The 18,379-nt window shown below is 53.1% G+C and overlaps 2 protein-coding genes across 2 annotated transcripts in view; one reads left to right on the forward strand and one right to left on the reverse strand.

The window, feature by feature from the left end:
* Window positions 1-3,602, reverse strand: part of MACROD1 (mono-ADP ribosylhydrolase 1) — a 141,406-nt gene extending 137,804 nt beyond the window's left edge. The window contains 3 exon segments of the mRNA XM_004770200.2: window positions 3,160-3,247; window positions 3,250-3,333; window positions 3,335-3,602. Of these exon segments, the coding sequence (XP_004770257.2) occupies window positions 3,160-3,247; window positions 3,250-3,333; window positions 3,335-3,463 (301 nt within the window). The 5' untranslated portion in view covers window positions 3,464-3,602.
* LOC123388298 (translation initiation factor IF-2-like) lies at window positions 3,462-9,012 on the forward strand. The gene is made up of 4 exons (XM_045067752.1): window positions 3,462-4,001; window positions 6,562-6,642; window positions 7,938-8,684; window positions 8,961-9,012. The coding sequence occupies exons 1-3, from the start codon at window positions 3,462-3,464 to the stop codon at window positions 8,055-8,057; spliced, it is 741 nt and encodes a 246-aa protein (XP_044923687.1). The 3' UTR covers window positions 8,058-8,684; window positions 8,961-9,012.
* The last annotated feature ends 9,367 nt before the right edge of the window (window positions 9,013-18,379 follow it).

Genomic DNA, 18,379 nt, shown 5'->3' on the forward strand with positions numbered 1-18,379 from the left:
CCCTGCTGAGCAGAGAGCCCGATGCAGGGCTCGATCCCAGGACCCTGGGATCACGACCTGAGCTGAAGGCAGAGGCTTTAACCCACTGAGCCACCCAGGCGCCCCTGTGTGCCAGTCTTTGAGACACGATGATCCCAGGCACAGACAGGCATTTGGAGGCCTGGGTAGATCCCCAAGAGAAAGGCGAGCACATGTCCATCAAAGACATGGAGAGGAATAATCCCAGCAGCTTTATTCCCAACAACCTCAAACTGGAAAGCAAAATGCCCATCAACAGGAGAACGGGTACACAAAACGTGGTGTATCCGTACCATGGAATATCAGACGTAAGACGGCAAACTGTCAGTACACCGCCCAACCATGAGCAGAAGGTGTACCGGGACACACTGTATGCCTCTGTTCGTATGAAGGTCGAGAAGTAGTAAGAGGTACTGATTGCAAAGGGGCTAAAGGAACCTTCTAAGGTGTTGGCAACCTACTGACCACAACTGGGTATTTAGGTAAAAATACACTGACCATATGTTCACCTGAGGTCTGTCCACTTAGACCGGAAGCTCTTCCACTTAGACCGGAAGCTCAAAGTGTAAACCAAAAAGAAGGAAGAAAACTATGCGGGGTCTTCAAGGACCAAAGCGTAGAGCCCAGTCAGAAGCAGGGTCCAGCTGACGCAGCTCCCCAGCATGGCAGTTTTAAAAATATGCCCCCAGGGGTGCCTGGGTGGCTCAGAGGCTTAAAGCCTCTGCCTTCAGCTCAGGTCATGATCCCACAGTCCTGGGATCTAGGCCCCCATCAGGCTCTCTGCTCAGTGGGGAACCTGCTTCCCCCTCACCCCCACCGCCTGCCTCTCTGCCTACTTGTGATCTCTGTCAAGTAAATAAATAAAATCTTTAAAGAAAAAAATGCCCCCAATTCCTTGATCTTTTTCTCTTCCAAAGGTGGAGACTCATTTTCCTCCCCTTGAATGTGGGCCAGACTCCACGACGCCCTTCGAAGCCCCAGCATAAAGCAGAAGAGTCGGCATGGGACTTGAAAGACTAGGTCACAAAAAGGCACTGTGGCTTCTGGGTTGGTCTCTGGGGGAAACTGCCTGCCATGTCGTAAGGACAGTCAAGCAGCCCAGTGGAGAGACCCCCAGGGTGGTGGGTCTGAGGCCTTTCCCCACAGTCACTCCATGGGAGGGAACCCCCCAGCCAACACCGACAGAGACACCCACCCCCCCAAGCTACTCGTAGGTTCCTGACCCTCAGAGACTAGGAAGTAAGAAACGTTTGCTGTCCCAAGCCTTTGAATTTGGGGGTAATCTGTTACTCAGTAATAGGTCACTGAAACACACAGAGCACGCTGACAAGCCTGCTGGGGTCTTCACACCCAAGGTCACCGCTCCTCACACCGTCCCTGACTGGATCCTGGAGCTCAGGTAGCCCCATCTGCCACGGTTTCTTCACAGCTTTGGCCTTCGCCTGGCACCGGCCCACTGGCTTGACCACATTTTCAACTGTTTCCTACCCCTAGCAAAGAAGCTCCTTGAGGGCAGGGACCCTGTCACTCACAGCACCAGAACGGTGCTGGCCACACTGAAGGCGCTCGGTAGATGAACGAGGGGCGCCCGGCTGGCTTGATCTCAGGGTCGTGAGTTTGAGCCCCCTGTACGGATTACTTCAAAATAAATAGACTTAAAGAAACGGATGAATGGATGGAAATCCCAGCTCCAAGCAGAGGCACCCCAGCAGCCTGGGAATCCCTGGCCTGTCAGCTTCACAAGGTCTGGAAGTTTTCAGGGCCATCAAGGAATGGGAGAGGGCGGGAAGCTGATCCCAGAAACGTGACTGATCCAGGAGCCAGGGGCTGGGCCCCCTGCCTCCCTAGCTCTCTTTCCCACCAAGCTGGCTTGCTGCCCCTAAGAGAGAAGGGGAGGCAGGTTCCCTGCGGGGACAGTCCCCCTGCCAGGAATCTCAGCCAGCCCCCTCACTCCCTGCCCTAACCAGGGTTCTAGGGCCAGGGCTGAGGCCATGACAGACACTCTGTGTGGGCGCTGAGCCAAGCCAAGGGCTTTCTGCCTGCACTTGAAGATCCCGGTGGAAGAACACAATTCAGGACAGAAGGAAAGTCATCTTGAACTCCACCTCTAGTTCGGAGGAGGCCTTCCCTTTAGCCTCACCCTCCCCCGCAGCCCCAGACCTACCTTCCGTGCTCCATTGGCTGTACCCACTCGGCCACAAAGGCCCAGCCAATGAGCCTTCTCCCCTGTGCTTTTGAAAGGGGATCCAGCCAGCAATGGTTACAAGAGCTCTGGGAGCAGGCTCTGAAGGGCAGGGGCAGCTGGCTGAGCTTCGGGCCAGACTACTTGGGACGCTGCAGCAGGCTGGATTCCCTGTTCTGTGTGAGGGCCCAGGGTCCGGCTCTGGGACTCATGCGGGACCAGGACTCATGACCAGTCCCAGAGTGGGAGGAAATGGCTTGATTCCTGGGGGCGCAGGGTGTCATCGTTCTCACAGACAGAATGCCCCGTCTCTGCCCTGTGTCCACCAGGAATGGGGCAGAAACTCTTCACAAGTGGCCAGAGGCCAGGGATGAGGGCAAAAGGGCGTTGGATGACCGGCTCAGAGAGTCAGGCCTTCAGGGTAAGGGTAGGTGGAGGTGGGAGCAGCCTGCAGAGAGAGGGCGCTCTGTGGGGCTGTCTGATCCTACCAGGTGGAGACACCAGACCCAGAACTGTCCCCTCAGTCCATTTCCCCGCCACTCTGCCTAAAATGCCACCACTTGAGAAACCACAGTGCACAAAGCATGGGGAATTCGGGAGTCTAACGTCAGCTCTGCCAAAACTCTCAGTGACCTTGGCTTCTCAGCTCAGTTTCCCTCCCGTGCAAGGGAGTAAAGTGGCAGATCCTGGATGACCCCTGGGGGTGCCCTGGGACCCGTGCGGGCGGGGTAAGGTCGTCCTCCCCACACTGCCCCGTAGGGGACCTGCCCTCGGTCCCCTCGGACGGAGTGAAGTGGTTTGCGGGGCTGGGTACACGGGGGGCGTGGCTGCCACTGGAGGGGTCCATCCCAGGGCGCCTCTCGGGTGGAAGGCGGTGCTGGTGGCGGTACTGTCCAGCCGGGCAAGGCCCACGTGGGGCCGCCCTCGCCCCCTCGCGCCCCCCTCCTGCTTACACTTACATTTTGCCTCCTTCCAGTCGGTGGAGGTGCTCAGGTCCACCTTCGCCGCCATGGCCAGGGGGGCCCAGGTGCGCACCCCGGCGCTCCTCTCCGCCCCACTGCCGCCGCCCCCCAAGCCCCAACTCCCGCTGGGGTCCGCGCGCCGGGGCTGTCCGCGCCCAGGGACGCCGGGGGGACCGCACGCGGTGCTGCGGGTCCGCGTGGCCCCCGCGTAGGGGCCGGACCAGGGGCGCGGGACGCAGAGCAGCTGCCCCGCCGCGCGCAGCTGTGCCAGGCGGCCGGACACTTGGCTCCTCAGGGACATGAGCAGGCGGCGCGGGGCGGCTCCCCGCCCACTTGGACTCTATTTACGGGGCTGGGAGTCTCTCCCTGATCCGCTCGGGACCGAGCGGCGTGTGCTGGCGGCGACCGGCTCCGAGCCGGCGGGCCGCGCGGCCAGAAACCCCGAGCGCGCCGCTGGGCACCCTGGAACTTGTAGTCCCGGCCGCCGGATGGGCCCCCGCACTCCTATACACACGTGCGCGCCCCAGCCGGGCTCCGCCCTCTCCCCGGCGCCGGGATCGCGTCGGGCGAAAGGCTCCTGCTTCTTCGAGGGTCGCGCGGCCGCCAGGCGCCGGCTCGGGGCTCGCCGCCAACCTCCGGGTGTGGAGAGCCGCCCTCCCCGCCGCGCGGCCCTGGCCCGCCTCTGCCCTCCGTCCCCGGCGCTCGGCGCTCGGTACCGAACTCGGACAGCGGGGCGCCGCGCACCACTCCGCAATCCGATCCCGCCCCCAGTCCCCACGAGCCGCGGTCCCTCCCGGCCGCCTGGCCGGCCCCCGGGAGGGGACAAGCCGCGCGAACGGGTAGGTCTGGTTCGGCGACTTTCCCCAGGGAGCTGATTCCCGGGGGGTGGGCGGGGATGCGACTGGAAGCAAGGGTGCACACCGTGGAAGGCAGAAAATGTGCGTTCCCGGAGGCGTTCTCGGGTGGAACGACGGGCGTCATTTTTTTTCTTTTTATTTTTTTTTTCTAATTTTTTATGGAGACTCTGTAGATTTTTAAGTATAAGTTTGCTTATGTGTTTCTACACTGTCAACATTATTTGAGAAATATAATAGTGGATATTTTTTTAAAGATTTTATTTATTTATTTGACAGAGAGAGATCACAAGTAGGCAGAGAGGCAGGCAGAGAGAGGAAGGGAAACAGGCCCCCTGCTGAGCAGAGCCCGATGCGGGACTCAATCCCAGGACCCTGACATCATGACCCGAGCCGAAGGCAGCGGCTTAACCCACTGAGCCACCCAGGCACCCCAATAATGGATATTTTTATAATCTGAGGAGGAGCCAGGGTCCCGGAGAAGATTCCAGTACCAGCTTGCCACCCTGGGGTACATAGGCCGCTTGAGGTGCACTTCTTGAGCTGTAAATTAAAAATAAGGTGGGCCCGTCCGGGTGGCTCCGTGGGTTGAGCGTCTGTTCTTCTATCCAGTGGTGATCCAGGAGTCATGGGATTGAGCTCCCAGAAAGCCCCCGTGCAGCTCCCTACTCAGGGAGCCTGCTTCTCCCTCTGCAGCTGCCCATAATGGTGCTCTCTCCCTCTCTCTCTCAAACAAGTTATAAATTAAGATCTTTAAAAATAAATAAATAAATAAAAAGACAGGGTTTAGGTCAGGATGTGGTAGTCAGGCCCTCAGGATGAACGAACGTGTGGGTGCCCTCAGCACTTGCCACTTCTCCTGTACGCAACCTTGCCAGCTACAGCCGGGACAGCAGCCGTGTGCAGGGCCCTGGGTACCAGGGGGCACTGAACTAAGCCCTCTGCTTGCATTTGCTGTACCTTGAGCTCGTGGTGTGCTCCCAACGGCCAGGTGAGGCTGCAGGAACCAGCCGGAGGTCAACAACAGCACCTATGAGGGTCAGAGCCCAGACTGAGGCCTGGTAGTTTGGTTCTTATCTGTGTTCTGGAAAGCACTGCGCCTGAAGCATGTAGGTGACCCGGTGTGTGTTCTCTTGTTGCTATAACAAGTTACTGCAAATGTGGTGGCTTCCACTCCACAAATGCATTACCTTGATGTTCTGTAGGACAGATGTCTGACAGGGGTCTCTCAGGGCTAAAATCAAGGGGTCAACAAGGCTCTGTTCCCTTCTGGAGGTTCTTTCTGGCCTTTTCCAGCTTCCAGAGACACCCACGCTCCTTGGTTCATGGCACCCTTTTGCCATCTTCAAAACCAGCAATGTAGCATCTCCCCCAACAGTTCTTCCATTAGTGGCCCCTTGCCTCTGACTCTCCTCCGCTTCTCTGACCATTTTCGAGGACCTGGTAATTATGCTGCCCCCGCCAGGATCATCCGTGACAGCCTCTCTGTTTAAAGTCTACTGATGAGTGACATTAGCTCCATCTGGAACCTTGATTCCTCTTTGCTATGCAATGTAACATATGCGCAGGCTCCCAGGATGAAGATGCAGACACCTGTCGGGAGCGGTTATTCTGCCTACTGTACCCCTCCTTGCCAAGGTCTGGGGAGGAGGATGTAGGGAGAGACAGGGGGCCCCGCCATGGAAAGTCTTGGTGCCAATTAGGAGGCTGCCTTTCTGCACAGAGGCTGAAATCCACATCCCCCAGAGCCAGGCCTTTGAAACCCCTTTGCACACTCTGGACATCTGTACCAGTCCTTCTGATTCTTTTGCTGGGATTCAGCTCTGTTCTCATCTGGCAGCCAGAAGAAAGAAGGTTCCAGCTCACAGCCTTCCGCTATCTAGACTAACAGAGGCCTGAGCCCCCCACACAGTTGGATGTGGGCAGGGAGGCACAGTTCTGACCGGGCAAGGCAAAACCTCCTCATAGAGTTTGAGCCAGATCTTTTGAAAAAGGTAAAATATTGCCAGGTTCCAAAGGTGTGTGTGTGAGTGGGTCAGAGACACTCCAGGCAGAGAGACACCCAGAAGCAAAGGCCTGAGGAGTGCCAAATCTTCTAGCAAGGGCTACAGCATCGTCGGAGACAGTGAGCTGAGGGATTCTAATATTGTAGAGGGGCTCTTGTGCAGAGAAAAGCTACCTACTGCTGCTTGTGTTTAAATGAATACTGTATTTATTAAACTTATAAATTAAAGGAAGAACTAGTTTTTCTTAAACATCCAAGTGCAACTTGCAAATCTAGTTTTCTATTTATAAATCTGCTAATTTTTGTATAAAAATAAGAACAATTACTTTCACTTATTCTTTGATGCATATTTAATTAACTCATAGGTTCAACAGATTAAATTCTAAAAATGAATGCCAATTACAAACTTAGGTAATTAAATTCCCTAATAGATTTTAAACTACATGTTCCAGAGATGAGATAGCTGGTCTTCTCAAACACCTTGAACTCAACATCCTACAGGCATTTTTTTCTTTTTTGTTCCTTTTTCTTTACAAACAGGGAGGAAGTGGGGGAGCGCTGAGGACGCTCTCGCCACCCACCGTACTGTCCTCCCAACCAAGCATATTATTTCCTAATCAGGTAAGCAATTTTTAAAAAGATCTTGGTCATTTATGTATTTGACGGGGGCGGGGGGGACACAAGCAAGGGGAGTAGCAGGCAGAGGGAGAGGGAGAAGCAGGCTCAGCAGGAAGCCCAATGCGGGGCTCCATCTGGGGACCCTGGGATCATGACCTGAGCCAAAGGCAGTGTCTACTTAACCAACTGAGCCCCCCAGGCGCCCCAGCTAAGCAGTTCTTCTATGCTAATGGGTTACACTTGTAAATATGATCAGTCGATTCTCTTAAATGTTTCCAGGCTGTTTATAGACTTAGATCCTTTTACATTGTCTCAGTTGTCTGTTGCTGCATAATAAACTACTGAAGACTTACTTACTGACTTGGAATAATAACCGGGCATGGAGTCAGCCGTTTGGTCTGGGATAAGCTAGAAGTTTCATCTGCTGGTCTTGCCTGGGTCACTCCAGTGGCTGCAGGCATCTGACCCCCTGCCTGGGGCCGGGGGCCCTGGGATCGCCTCAGTCCCACGACTGGCAGTTGGTGCTGGCTGTCAGCCAGGCCCCTGGGTTCTGCTCCACGGGCCCCTCATCCTCCCCCAGGCTTGACGGGGGCAGCTTCACAGAAGGCTGGTCTCAAGGACCCGCTGCAAGAGAGTGACCCCAGAGGCTGCCGCTCTGCCTCCTGAGGCCTGACTCCGAAGTCATCCATCACTACCACCAAATTCTGTCGTTTGACACGGGGTCACAAGGTCAGCCCAGATTCGAGGGCGGGAAGAAAGAGACTGGATCTCTTAATGGGAGAAGCAGCCAAATCTCATTGCAAAGGCAGCATGCAGGGGTGGGAGGAATTATTACAGCCATTTTATCTAATTAAATCCATAAATTGGGGGCGCCTGTCTGGCTCAGTTGGAAGTGCGTGCAACTCTCAATCTTGGGGTTGTGAGTTTGAATCCCACACTGGGTGTGAGATGACTCTTAAAAAAAAAAACAACACAAATCAAATAGGACAGATTGATTTAAATGTCTCAAAACCTTAAGCAAACACTACTATTAGGACAATGTCACAAAACTTATTCCTAGGGCGCCTGGGTGGCTCAGTGGGTTAAGCCACTGCCTTCGGCTCAGGTCATGATCTCAGGGTCCTGGGATCGAGTCCCATATCGGGACTCTGCTGAGCAGGGAGCCTGCTTCCTCCTCTCTCTCTCTGCCTGCCTCTCTGCCTACTTGTGATCTCTCTGTCAAATAAATAAATAAAATCTTTAAAAAAAAAACAAACTTATTCCTACCCCAGTACCAAGATTCTGGGTTTGCTTTGCAGGTTTCCACACCTTTCAGGGCTGCAAAACCGCCAAAGGAGCAGATTCCATCACAGCGGGGCCAGGGGTGCGATGAGATTTGGGACCACAATATGGTGAGGGGTTTCCTGATCCTGGTCTGAGATTTTCAGAGCAGAGAGAGACCCAGAAGAATTCTGCCAGGTCTAAAGGAACCCCCAGGGACGCCTGCGTGACTCAGTGGATTAAAGCGTCTGCCTTGGGCTCAGGTCATGATCCCAGGGTCCTGGGATGGAGCCCCCGCCCCTCCCCGCATCATCAGCTCAGCAGGGAGCCTGCTTCCTCCTCTCTCTCTCTGCCTGCCTCTCTGCCTGCTTGTGATCTCTGTCAAATAAATAAATAAAATCTTAAAAAAAAGGGGGGAGGAACCCCCAAACCCATTCCTCTCTCCAGGAGCCGAATTGCAGAGCCCAGCGCATCCCTGTTTCCTGGGAATCTCTCAGTGTTCAACCTGACCCCATTGTACCAGGGCACCTTCCTTCTTTTTGTTGCTTCAACGCAGGTGCACTAGTCCCTGTGCCTCCGAGGTCCCCCGAAGGTCTTCACTATGCGATCGCCATTTTGAGCGTCCCTCCACCCAGGCTGTAATGCAGTCTTCATATTTGACCTTATCACCTGCCTGTATTCCATTCTACTGTTTGTGTCATGGGCCAATATCGTCCAGTCATTATAACGGGAAGCGTGAAAGGAAGAGCGGTTTAGGAGGTCCTAAGCATCGGTGGCGCCTAACTGTAAGTTACCGCCCTGGGCGGCAGAGGGCGCCCCTTTCCCTGCTTCCTCCCGGGGCGGGTCTGAGGACCAGGTTGGGGATCCCAGGAGGACTGCTGGGCCTCCCCAGAGAAAGGGCCCTGGCGTGGCCGGCATTGGCTGTCCCTCCTCCGACTTCAGAGAAGGCCTTGGAAGAAGGTGGACGTTCAGGGGATACTTAGCTTGAAGTATATAAAAGCCTCAAATAGTGGGGCACCTGGGTGGCTCAGTGGGTTAAAGCCTCTCTACCTTCATTTCAGGTCATGATCTCAGGGTCCCCCGGATCAAGCCGCACATCGCACATCGGGCTCTCTGCTCAGCAGGGAGTCTGCTTCTCCTCTGTCTCTGCCTGCTGCTCTGCCTACTTGTGATCTCTCTCTGTGTATCAAAAAAATAAGTAAAATCTTAAAAAAAAAAAAAAAAAGCCTCGAATAGTATCGTTGACAAGTTTTTGTTCCAAGATTTTATTTTTATTTGTTTATATTTATTTTTAAGCGGTCTCTACACCTAAGGTAGGGCTTGGACCACAACCCGCGAGATCAAGAGTTGCTGGCTCCGCAGATTGAGCCAGCCAGGTGCCCTGATTGGGACAAAGTCAAATGACACAATGAATCATGGTTATGAGCGGAATCCTCTTCCCCCCAGATTCTTAGGTGGAAGTCCCAACTTTGGGTCCTCAGAATCTGACTGCATTCAGAGAGAGGGTCTCCGAACAGGTGACTGATAAAAAAACGAGGCTGTTAGGGTGAGCTCTCACCAGTCTAAGTGGTGCCCTTGTAAGAAGGAAGTTGGACACGCAGAGACACAAAGACCATGTGAGGACACAGCAAGAAGGCGGCCATGTGCAAGCCAAGGCCAGAGGCCCTGGAGAAAACTAGATCTGCCAACACCTGATTTTGGACTTGCAGAACTGTGAGAAAATAAATCTCTGTTGTTTAAGCCACCGATTCCATAGGATTTATGTATAGCAGTCCTGGCAAGCTCATACAACACCCTCTCCCCAGCCCTAATCCGCGGAAGTATGCATCGGTTTTGGTACTGGCTGCGCATTCTTCTAGATTCTTCCCGAGCATTTATAATCATAAGTGAAGAAATACACATACAATTTCTTTCTTTTTTACAAAAATAGAATTTGGCCACAGACACTGTTCCACAGCTAACTTTCTTCATTCCATAGGACATCATGGGCATGTTTCCCTGTCATTATCTACCCAAGCCTTCTTTTCTTTCAAATTAAATTAAATTACAGTTAAACTCAATTAATTAACATGCAGTGTATAGTTTCGGAGGTAGAGGTCAATGATTCACCAGTTGCATACAATACCCAGTGCTCATGCCAAGACATGCCCCCCCTTAACGCCCATCCCCCAGCCATCCAACTCCCACCCACCTCGCCGCCAGCAAGGTTTGTTTCCTAGAGTTAAGAATCTCTTATGGTCTCTCTCTCTCTCTTTTTGTCTAATTTCTTTGTCCCTCTCTTCCCCTATGATCCTCCATTTTGTTTTTTAAATTGCACATATGAAGGGTGTGTCGTTGAGCATCTGCTTTCGGCTCAGGTCATGGTTCTAGGGTCCTGGGATCGAGCCCCGCAACAGGCCCCCTGCTCCATTGGAAGCCTGCTTCTCCCTCTCCCTCTGCCGCTCCCCCTGCTTTTGCTCCTCTCTCCCTGTGTCTCTCTCTGCCAAGTAAATAATTATAAAATCTTTAAAAATAATTCCACATGGGTCACCTGGGTGGCTCAGTGGGTTAAAGCCTCTGCCTTCGGCTCGGGTCATGATCCCAGGGTCCTGGGATCGAGCCCTACATCAGGCTCTCTGCTCAGCAGGAAGCCTGTTTCCTCCTCTCTCTGCCTCTCTCTCTGCTTACTTGTGATCTCTATCTGTCAAATAAATAAATAAATAATCTTTAAAAAATTTTCCACATATGAGTGAAACCATATGATTCTTTCTCTGACTGACTTATGTTGCTTAGCATAATACGCTCTAGTTTCATCCACGTCAGTGCAAATGGCAAGATTTCATTTTTAATGGTTGCGTAATATTCCTGTGTGTGTGTGTGTGTGTGTGTGTGTGTGTGTGTGTGTAGACCATATTTTTATCCATTTATCTGTTGATGGACACATGGGCTCTTTCCACAGTTTAACCATTGTGGACATTGCTGCTATAAACATTGGGGTGCACATGCCCCTTTGGATCACTACATTTGTATCCTTTGGGTAAATAAATACCCAGTAGTGCAATTGCTAGGTCATAGAGTGGCTCTATTTTTAACTTTTTAAGGAAACTCCGTACTGTTTTCCAGAGTCCGAGCCTTCTTTTTATTTTTATTTATTTATTTATTTTTAAAAAAGATTTAATTTATTTGACAGAGAGAGACACAGTGAGAGAGGGAACACAAGCAGGGGGAGTGGGAGAGGGAGAAGCAGGCTTCTTGCAGAGCAGGGAGCCTGATGCAGGGCTCGATCCCAGGACCCTGGGATCATGACCTGAGCCAAAGGCAGGCCCAGCCTTCTTTTTAAGGTTCCCAAATATTCCATTCTGAGCCCGGGTGGCTCAGTTGGTTAAGCGTCTGTCTGCCTTAGGGTCTTAGGATCTTAGGGTCCTGGGATCAAGTCCCATATCTGGCTCCCTGCACGAGGGGTGGCGGGGGGGGGGGTCTGCTTCTCCCTCTGTTCTTCCCCCTGCTCATTCTCTCTCCCTGTCTCTCTAAAATAAATAAATAAAGTCTAAAAAAAAGCCACAAATTTCCATTCTATGGTGACAGCATTCATAGTTTCCTTTCCTTTCTTTTTTCTTTTTGGCTTAAACAGCAGAAATTTATTTTCTGTGGAGTCTGAGAGTCCAAGATTAAGGTGCTGGCATTCTCAGGTTCTAGGGAGGGCACTTGACCCGCCTTGTAGATGGCTGCCTTCTTGCCTGGCTTGCTGGCTTGTCTTTCTTTCTTTTTCTTTTATAAACATATATTTTTATCCCCAGGGGACTGGCCTGTCTTTCCATGGCAGAGAGAGAGAACGCAAGCTCTCTGTGTGTCTTCAGGGCACTAACTCCATCACAAGGGCCCCACCCTCATGGCCACGTCTCAACCCGAGCTGCCTTCCGAAGTCTCCACCTCCGGTGCCATCACACTGAGGACTGAGGGCTTCAGCGTAGGACTCTGGGGCCCACAATTCAGTCCAAGAGGTAGAGACAGCGTCTTGTTTCCCAGCATCCTCCACGGATGTGCATGGTTGCCACTCCTTCTGCTGTGACAAACATCCTTGTGCCACCAGGCTGGGGTTAACCTGTGGGATAAATTCTGAAGAACGGAGTTGCTTTTTGCATTTTAGACAGATGTGGCTAAGTATACCTTCCCACCAACCGGATGTGCGAAGGCCTGTTTCCCCCATGCTCACCCTCTCCGCCACGTGGTGGTTTTCGAGAAACAGGTGATGGAAAGGAGAAGGTGAGGTTGGTGACATTTATCTCTGAGGGGATCTGACCGTCTGGCCCAGGGAAGGGAAACCAGAACCGGGGGTGAAGAAGTCCACGGGAAAGAAAGAAAGTCCGAGAGCCCCTCTGGGAGAGGCTGAGGGACCCGTAGTGGGAGCAGAGAAGGCACAGGTTTTATTTGCTCATTTGCCACGTGCTTACAAGCATGAGCAATGTCCCCAGCCTAGACTGTGCTCAGCGGTGAACAGAGCACCAGCCCTGCCTCTGTGGAAACTTCTGGTGTGAGAGACACACGGTAAACAAGGCAGCAAGCACATGTCATTTCAGGCAGGGCCTAAAGCCACAGAGAGAATGAATTCGAAGGGCTGGAGAGGCAGAAGCATGGGGAGGCGGAGGGAAAGGGGGAGGCAGCACCCAGGGCCACGGGGGGTTTGGTTCCATACGCTTCTGGAGGGTGTCGGTCAAGGGTGAGGGGCAGCTGAGTTTTATTTTATTTTTTTAAAGATTTTATTTATTTATTTGACAGAGATCACAAGTAGGCAGAGAGGCAGGCAGGGGTTGGGGGTGGGGAGCAGGCTCCCCCCGGCTGAGCAGAGAGCCCGATGCGGGACTTGGGTCCTGGGTCCTGGGTCCTGGGATCATGACCTCAGCTGAAGACAGGGGTTCTAACCCACTGAGCCACCCAGGCACCCAAGCACCCACCAGCTGAGTTTTTATTTTATTTTATTATTATTTTTTTAAAGACTTTATTTATCTATTTGACAGGAATCACAAGTAGGCAGAGAGGCAGGCAGAGAGAGAGAGAGAGAGGAGGAAGCAGGCTCCCTGCTGAGCAGAGAGCCCGATGCGGGGCTCGATCCCAGGACCCTGGGATCACGACCTGAGCTGAAGGCAGAGGCTTTAACCCACTGAGCCACCCAGGCGCCCCCCGCCAGCTGAGTTTTAAACGGTGCTTCTTGGCAGTCTTGGACACAATGGCACTCGGACGGGCATGGGGGACAGAGCTGGAGTAAAGTGGGAGGGACAAGCACTGTACCAGCAGGATTTCTAGCCTCAGCAGGAAAGAGGAAAGCATGGAACAGCCCTGGGGTGAGTCCTCTGGTTGTCTGTTGTCTCTTGCTGTGCAACAAACTACCTTGTTTTGACGGCTGAAGACAACAGCTCTTTGATTAAATCTCATGATTTGTGGGTCAGGGCTCAGCTGGGTGATTTTGTTCCACGCAGCCTCGACTCGGGTCACTCAGTGGTATCAGGAGATGAGGCAGGGCTGGGGGGCCCGAGAGAGCGTCCCTCCCCTTGGCTGGGATGTCTCCAGGCACTGTCAGATGTCCTCTGGGGCAGAATCAGCCAGATCGAGACCCAGAAGCTTGGGATCAACTCATCTGGACTCCAAGTCCCCATCCTACCCAGCCGTGAGGGAATCTTCCCCTGGTTACAACTAGGATTCTCGTCCAGGTGATCTCAGATCATGGGGGCGGGGCAGGGGGGGCACATATGGTGCCCTAAACCTGAGGAAAGGTTCCAATCCACCACCATAGCTGTTGTCAGGGTTCTCACTGGGCTCAGCTCAGTGGTCCCCTGAATCCAAAGATGCTCTCCTCCTACCCAGACCCCAACCCTGCACCTCTCATAGGATATGGCCTATGAGCACACCCTGAGAGTCTTCACAAGCATCTTGCGAAGTTTGTCCCCTCTGCCTCTGGTCACCTACCAACTCAAAGTTTCCCGGTCAAAGCTAGAAGATGGCTGGAGAGTTCATGTGTCTGTGTCTAGCTGGTAGAATTTGCTGGCAGACTAGACATGGTTGTGAAAGAGAGTTTTCAGCCTGAACCCGTCCGGGAATAAGGCCACTGGTGGGAAGGAAGCCAGGGGAGGAAGAGTCTGGGGGGAGACTATTGGGAAGTCCACTAGCGATCCAAGTGGAGACATCAAGGAGACAGCTGGGTAGAGAAGTCTGGAACCCAGGAGCAAAGCTGGGCTGGAGATGAAAACGTGGGAATCATCTGAGGTGCTATTTATAGCAACGAGACTGAGATCACCCTGGGAGGAGTGTGGAGAGCGAGGTCCCAGGCCGGGCTCTGGAGCTCTCAAATGATTATCAGGTAATAATTACCATCATTTCATTTCTTGAAGCATCTGGCACAGTGCCTGGCCCTCCGTACAGGTTCTCTGAATGGAAGAGAACACAAGGACCCGTTACTAACCCCCATGCTTTCCCTGCTAATCAGCATTTGGATTCTACCGCAGCAGGAGAGCAGGCAGTTAGAATCCCTCAGGTAAGTGGGAATGAAAACACTCTTTAGGCATTTTCCAGAATGGATGGGATGGAACTTTGCGATCACTTGCAGAAGGAAAATCAGGCTGTCTTAAGAGTCCCACTCCAAAAGGGAACATTCTTACTGGCACAAAATTCCATGTTCCACAGACCCCCGAGTTCTGAGCTGCCACCACTCCCTCCTAATCCATTCTCCACTCCTGCCCTGAGTCTCCTGAGCTCCAGCTGTTTTCCTTCTTCTCATATAGGGGGAACTTCAAAACCTGGGGTTTGCTCTGTGGGGAACACACACATTTACTCCTTCAGTCTCTCATCCGCTCCAGATCTGCGACCTCAGACTGACTCTGAATACAGCCTCCGCCATCTTGCTCCCCACCCTTGAGAGCAGCGGCCCCAAAATAGCAACATGAATCATTCTGGAACCGTCGGGTAATACAAGGCCAGGGCACCCTTCTGTGGCAGCGCCTCTGCTGGTGTTCCAGGGCTCTGGGCAGAGGGACCCTGGCCGGCTACTGTCATCTCCTCCCCATCCCATTCCAGAGGGCTGAGTCCACCAAGAGATTTGAAAGCCCAAGTTGGTGAAAAGTGTTAACATTTCTGAATGTCAGAGGGGCTTTACTGTGACCCTGAATAAGCTTTAGGGGTCCCTGATTCCCATCTCTTATAGTTTTCTTTCCTCAGAGGGGACTTTCCAAATGTTATGTTTTGGGTCTGAAGAGACTTGAAAATGGGTGATTTTGTTCAAGTCTCCTAGTAACCTTGAGAAGTCATTGGCACTTCATCCCCATTTATTGGCAAGGACCCCGGAGCATAGAAGAGCCTTCTTTGTGTTCCTTGAAAATTTCAAGCTTGTTTTAACCTCAGGGCCTTTGCACTTTCTGTTGTTCTGTCCGGAGCCCTGTCCTTGGCTGGCTTCTTGTCATTCCAGGTCTCAGGGATCTTCACTAACCACCCACCTGCAGGAGCTCCTTCCTTCCCTGCTTCCCCTTTACCCCTTACCTTCTGCTTTTTTTTTTTTTTTTTAATAGCACTCACCACTATTTTCATTTCTGTATGTTTTTATTTAACAAATGCATACAATGCTTTCTCTGTAGGTAGGCAGTGTTCTACGAGCATTACAAATAGCAAACAATTTAATCCTCACGACTGTTTCACCCACATTTTAAAATGGAAACAAAAGAAACAGAGATGTTAAGCAGGTTGCCTGGAGTCACACAGCTGATGAGTCTAACCATCATCTCTCCCACTAGAAGATCCACACAAGCAGAAACTGCCTTTGTGAGCTGTTTTGTTCTCTGTCGAGCCCCTGCATCCAGAGTAGGGTGCCACACGTACCAGAACTATATAAAAGATGTCAGTGATGATGGAACGAGGTTAGACAAGGGGGAATGGGAAAGAAGCCTGGACAGAAGCGTGGGGAGATGGAGAAGGAGCTCCTCTGGGGGGCAGTCAAGAGCATGGTGGTCTGGAGACAGAGCCAAAGAGAAATGAAAGGTCTTGTCAGCAGGCTGAATTCAGCTGACCAGTAAGATGCCAAAAGCCTGGGTATCACCTTCCTTCCTTCTTGAGTTCAACCCATCAATAGATCCTGTTGGCTTCTCCAAAAGTTGGAACCCAACTGTTCTCACACCTCCTCCGGTTCCACTCTGGCCCACAGCATTGTTACCATTCTCCTGGAGCATGGCAACAGTGTCCTGAGAGGTCACCTACACTGCGGCCAGAGGAGTCCTAATAAAACTATGTCAGATCATGTCCCTTTTCTGTTCAAATCGTGTTGGCATGAACACAATGGCCTCTCAGCCCAAGGACCTGGCCCAGCTCTGAACCCGCCCCTGCTTTCTCTTGGCCCCACTCTCCCACTCCCTCCCTGCTCCCACTATCCTGGCCACCCCAATGCTGCTCCCACCCCAGGACCTTTGCATGTGCTGTTCCAGGTTCATGGTTCTTCCCCATTATTTTCCATTCATCTCACTCCCTTACTTCCTCGAGTCTTTGCTCAGATCTTAGCTTCTCACTGAGATTTGCCCAAGCCAGCTTATTAAAAATGCAACACCATCCCCCTCGTCCAAGACTCCTTAATCCTTTCTCTGCTTCATTTTTCCCCACTGCACTTAGGCAGATATAATATGCTATAAGCTTTTTTGGCGTGTCTGTCACTAGAATGAGCACCCATTGACTTCTGTCAGGTTTGTTCACTGCACTTTCTCCAAAGCCCACAATCGCATGACGTATTCGGTTATACTCTATGGATTAACGAACACCTACTATGTGCCAGACGCTGTGCAAGGCTCCTGGAAAGCACTGACAAAGGAAAACAGACACGAGGCCCCTGTGTCCTAACAAAAGGTGGGAATGACATCCAAGTTGCTGGTTTAATTTGCGACTGGACACACACATAGCCCACAGTGCAGTAAAAGCAAGTAACAGGCACAACTTAGTGTCCTTGTAGGACCGAGACTGTTAAGGAACCCTGACTGCTCATCTTAGCCTGCAAAGACCGAATTAACCTGGCAGAATTGGTGGAAGACGGACGCCAGCAGAGGGACCAATTTGTAGGCAGGCCCAAAGGGAAGGCGCCCACCTAGTTTAATGAACAGAGAGGTCAGCGGGCTAGAATTCGGTGCTGAAGACGGAGGACAGGGAGAAAGGCCATATTAAGTGGGGCTGCCAGAGGAGACGGGCAGTGAGCCCCAATCTAAAGCCTCCCAGAACTTTAAGCAAGGGATGTGGACGTGCAATAGCTCTGGTGGCAGTGTTGACAAAGGATCAGGGACAGCGCGGCTACAAGAGGAAGCTGTGGAGACTGCCAAGGAGTGGGCACTTAAAACCCTGGGCAGGGACGGTACGACCCAGATGGGAGGATGGCAAGGACAGCACGCCCCAAGACCCTCACCCAAACCCTCTCCAGACCTGGCATGCGGCTTCTTTGTTCCATGAAGCACCCACTGGTCCAGGAGCAAAAGCAGCCTCCCTCTCCCAAGCCCTCAGCCCTTCCGCATCCCCGGGCGCTGTCGCACGTGCGGGGCCCTCCCAGGCCGCCGCCGCCGCCACCGCCGCCAGCAGGTGGGCAAGCACCTCACTCGTCTTTGACCCCGTCCCCCTGCACCTCCGAATAAGGGCGGCAGCTCCCGCTCACCGAGCGCTAAAGACGCGACTGCACGAAGGGACACCTCCCACGGCCCTAAACGACCAAAACCCGTGACACGAGCGGGTCACACGGAACTTGAGGGATGCGTCCCCACCGAAGGGACCCGGGGAGAGAAGCCGGGCTGTCCCACCCAAATCCCAGCTCCTTCGCTCTTCCTGGCTACGCGGCGCCTGAAAGCGGGCTCTGGGCCCGTCCCGGGCAGGGCGCTCCCCCGAGGTCCACCCAGACGTCACCCCCACGTGCTGGGACCCCCCGAGCGGCTCTGCGCCGCCGCCGAGGAGCGAGTCGTCAGGGCAGGACTCGCGGCCCACGGAGGCAGGAAGCGGCCCGTAGACCGGGGCACCGACGGCCACCGCGGCCACCGCGGCAGAGAGCGACTCTGGCCGTGAACTCCCATAAACCACTGCAGAGACGATATCCCTTCCACTGCCGTTAGACGAGCTGCCACTTAAACCTATCAGCGAAAAGTGGCAGTGATTCTCCGCCCAATCGTCATCTTTTTTTAATCTGAGGGTAGTGCGGTCACGGAGTCCGTCAGCCCAATGGGAGAGGTGGAAATTTCCAGAAAGAACGGGACCAATGGGCGCGGCCAGAGCAGCCACGATTGACGGACCAAGCGGCCAATCCCTGTCGCAGAAGCTCGCCCCTCCCTCCAATCGTGGAACCTGGGGTGGGCGGTGCCTTCCGGGAAGAGTCCAATCCGGAGGCGCGGGGGAGGCAGGGCTGAGGGATTACTCTCAACTGTCCAATGACAGAGAAGCAAAGATGATGGGCTAGACTTCAAGCCAATAGTAGGGAAGCAGAGAAAGCCCCCTCGGGGAGCGTAAC

The sequence above is a fragment of the Mustela putorius genome, unplaced genomic scaffold (genome assembly GCF_011764305.1).
Source record: "Mustela putorius furo isolate JIRA1106 unplaced genomic scaffold, ASM1176430v1.1 tig00000127_pilon_pilon_pilon, whole genome shotgun sequence".
Taxonomy (NCBI): domain Eukaryota; kingdom Metazoa; phylum Chordata; class Mammalia; order Carnivora; family Mustelidae; genus Mustela; species Mustela putorius.